Raw genomic sequence first — 909 nt, forward strand, 5'->3', positions numbered from 1 at the left:
GCACACCTCCCCCACCACCCCACCCGCTTTGCCCAGGACTGACCTTCCCCATGGGCGCTCCACACGGGCAGCACGGCACCCTCCATCCCTCGCAGCATCAGGGCCGGCCCAGGCCCTACACGCACGCTAGCCCAGCGAGACTCATAACGCCCAGACAGGTTGTGGCGAAGCAGGAGGCCAGGCCGGGCTGGCCAGGAGTCAGGGTCTGTCTCTGCTGCCTCCTCGCTGGGGTCACCTCCCACCCAGCCCAGCAGAGCCAGCAGCTGACAGCCATTACACACGCCCAGGCTGAAGGTGTCTGGTCGTTTCCGGAAGCGCCTCAGTTCAGCCCCTGCCTGTGGATGAAAGGTGACAGCAGCTGCCCACCCTAGGGAGGGCAGAGAAGTCAGGGTTAGATATGGAATGCTCAGAAAAGGGAAAGCAGGATTGAAAGGGGCTGGCTGCTCTTCTGTCCCAGCAAGCACTTTGACTCTCCCCTAAGAAGCCCCTCTGCAGAGCTTGGGCCAAGTGCAAGGGAAGAAAGGGGTTCATCTGCTTAAATCAGATGTTGCCGACTCCTAGGCCAGAGATGGCCTTGATATTTTTCATGCTTAGACAGCAGAACATGTTTTTAAATTTTTTTTTTAATTTAACTTTATTTTTAAAAATTTGACCAGAGAGGGACAGAATAAGAGAAAGAGAGAGGAAAGGTGAGAAAGCAAGCTACCAGGTCTGGGATTTGACATTCGGTTGGCCATGTGGGAGTCCAGCACCCTTAGCCACCACACAACCTGCCAGCCTCCCAAAATCTTTTAGTTGCCTAACATTTAAAACTAAGATTTTACATAAAAATTTGGATTTGGGGCTTTTCCTGGAAGATGGGAAGATCTGGAGCTGAGAGGCAGGTGCCGTTTCAGGGATGACATGTGG

The 909-nt window shown here is 53.8% G+C and overlaps 1 protein-coding gene across 1 annotated transcript in view; it reads right to left on the minus strand.

Moving 5' to 3' along the window:
* PFAS (phosphoribosylformylglycinamidine synthase) overlaps positions 1-909 on the minus strand; it is a 22489-nt gene that overhangs the window by 2219 nt on the left and 19361 nt on the right. The window contains exon 26 of the mRNA XM_006151745.3: positions 44-367. Within this exon, the coding sequence (XP_006151807.1) occupies positions 44-367 (324 nt within the window). The remainder of the gene's footprint in view (positions 1-43; positions 368-909) is intronic.

The sequence above is a fragment of the Tupaia chinensis genome, unplaced genomic scaffold (genome assembly GCF_000334495.1).
Source record: "Tupaia chinensis unplaced genomic scaffold, TupChi_1.0 Scaffold000330_1, whole genome shotgun sequence".
NCBI lineage: Eukaryota > Metazoa > Chordata > Mammalia > Scandentia > Tupaiidae > Tupaia > Tupaia belangeri.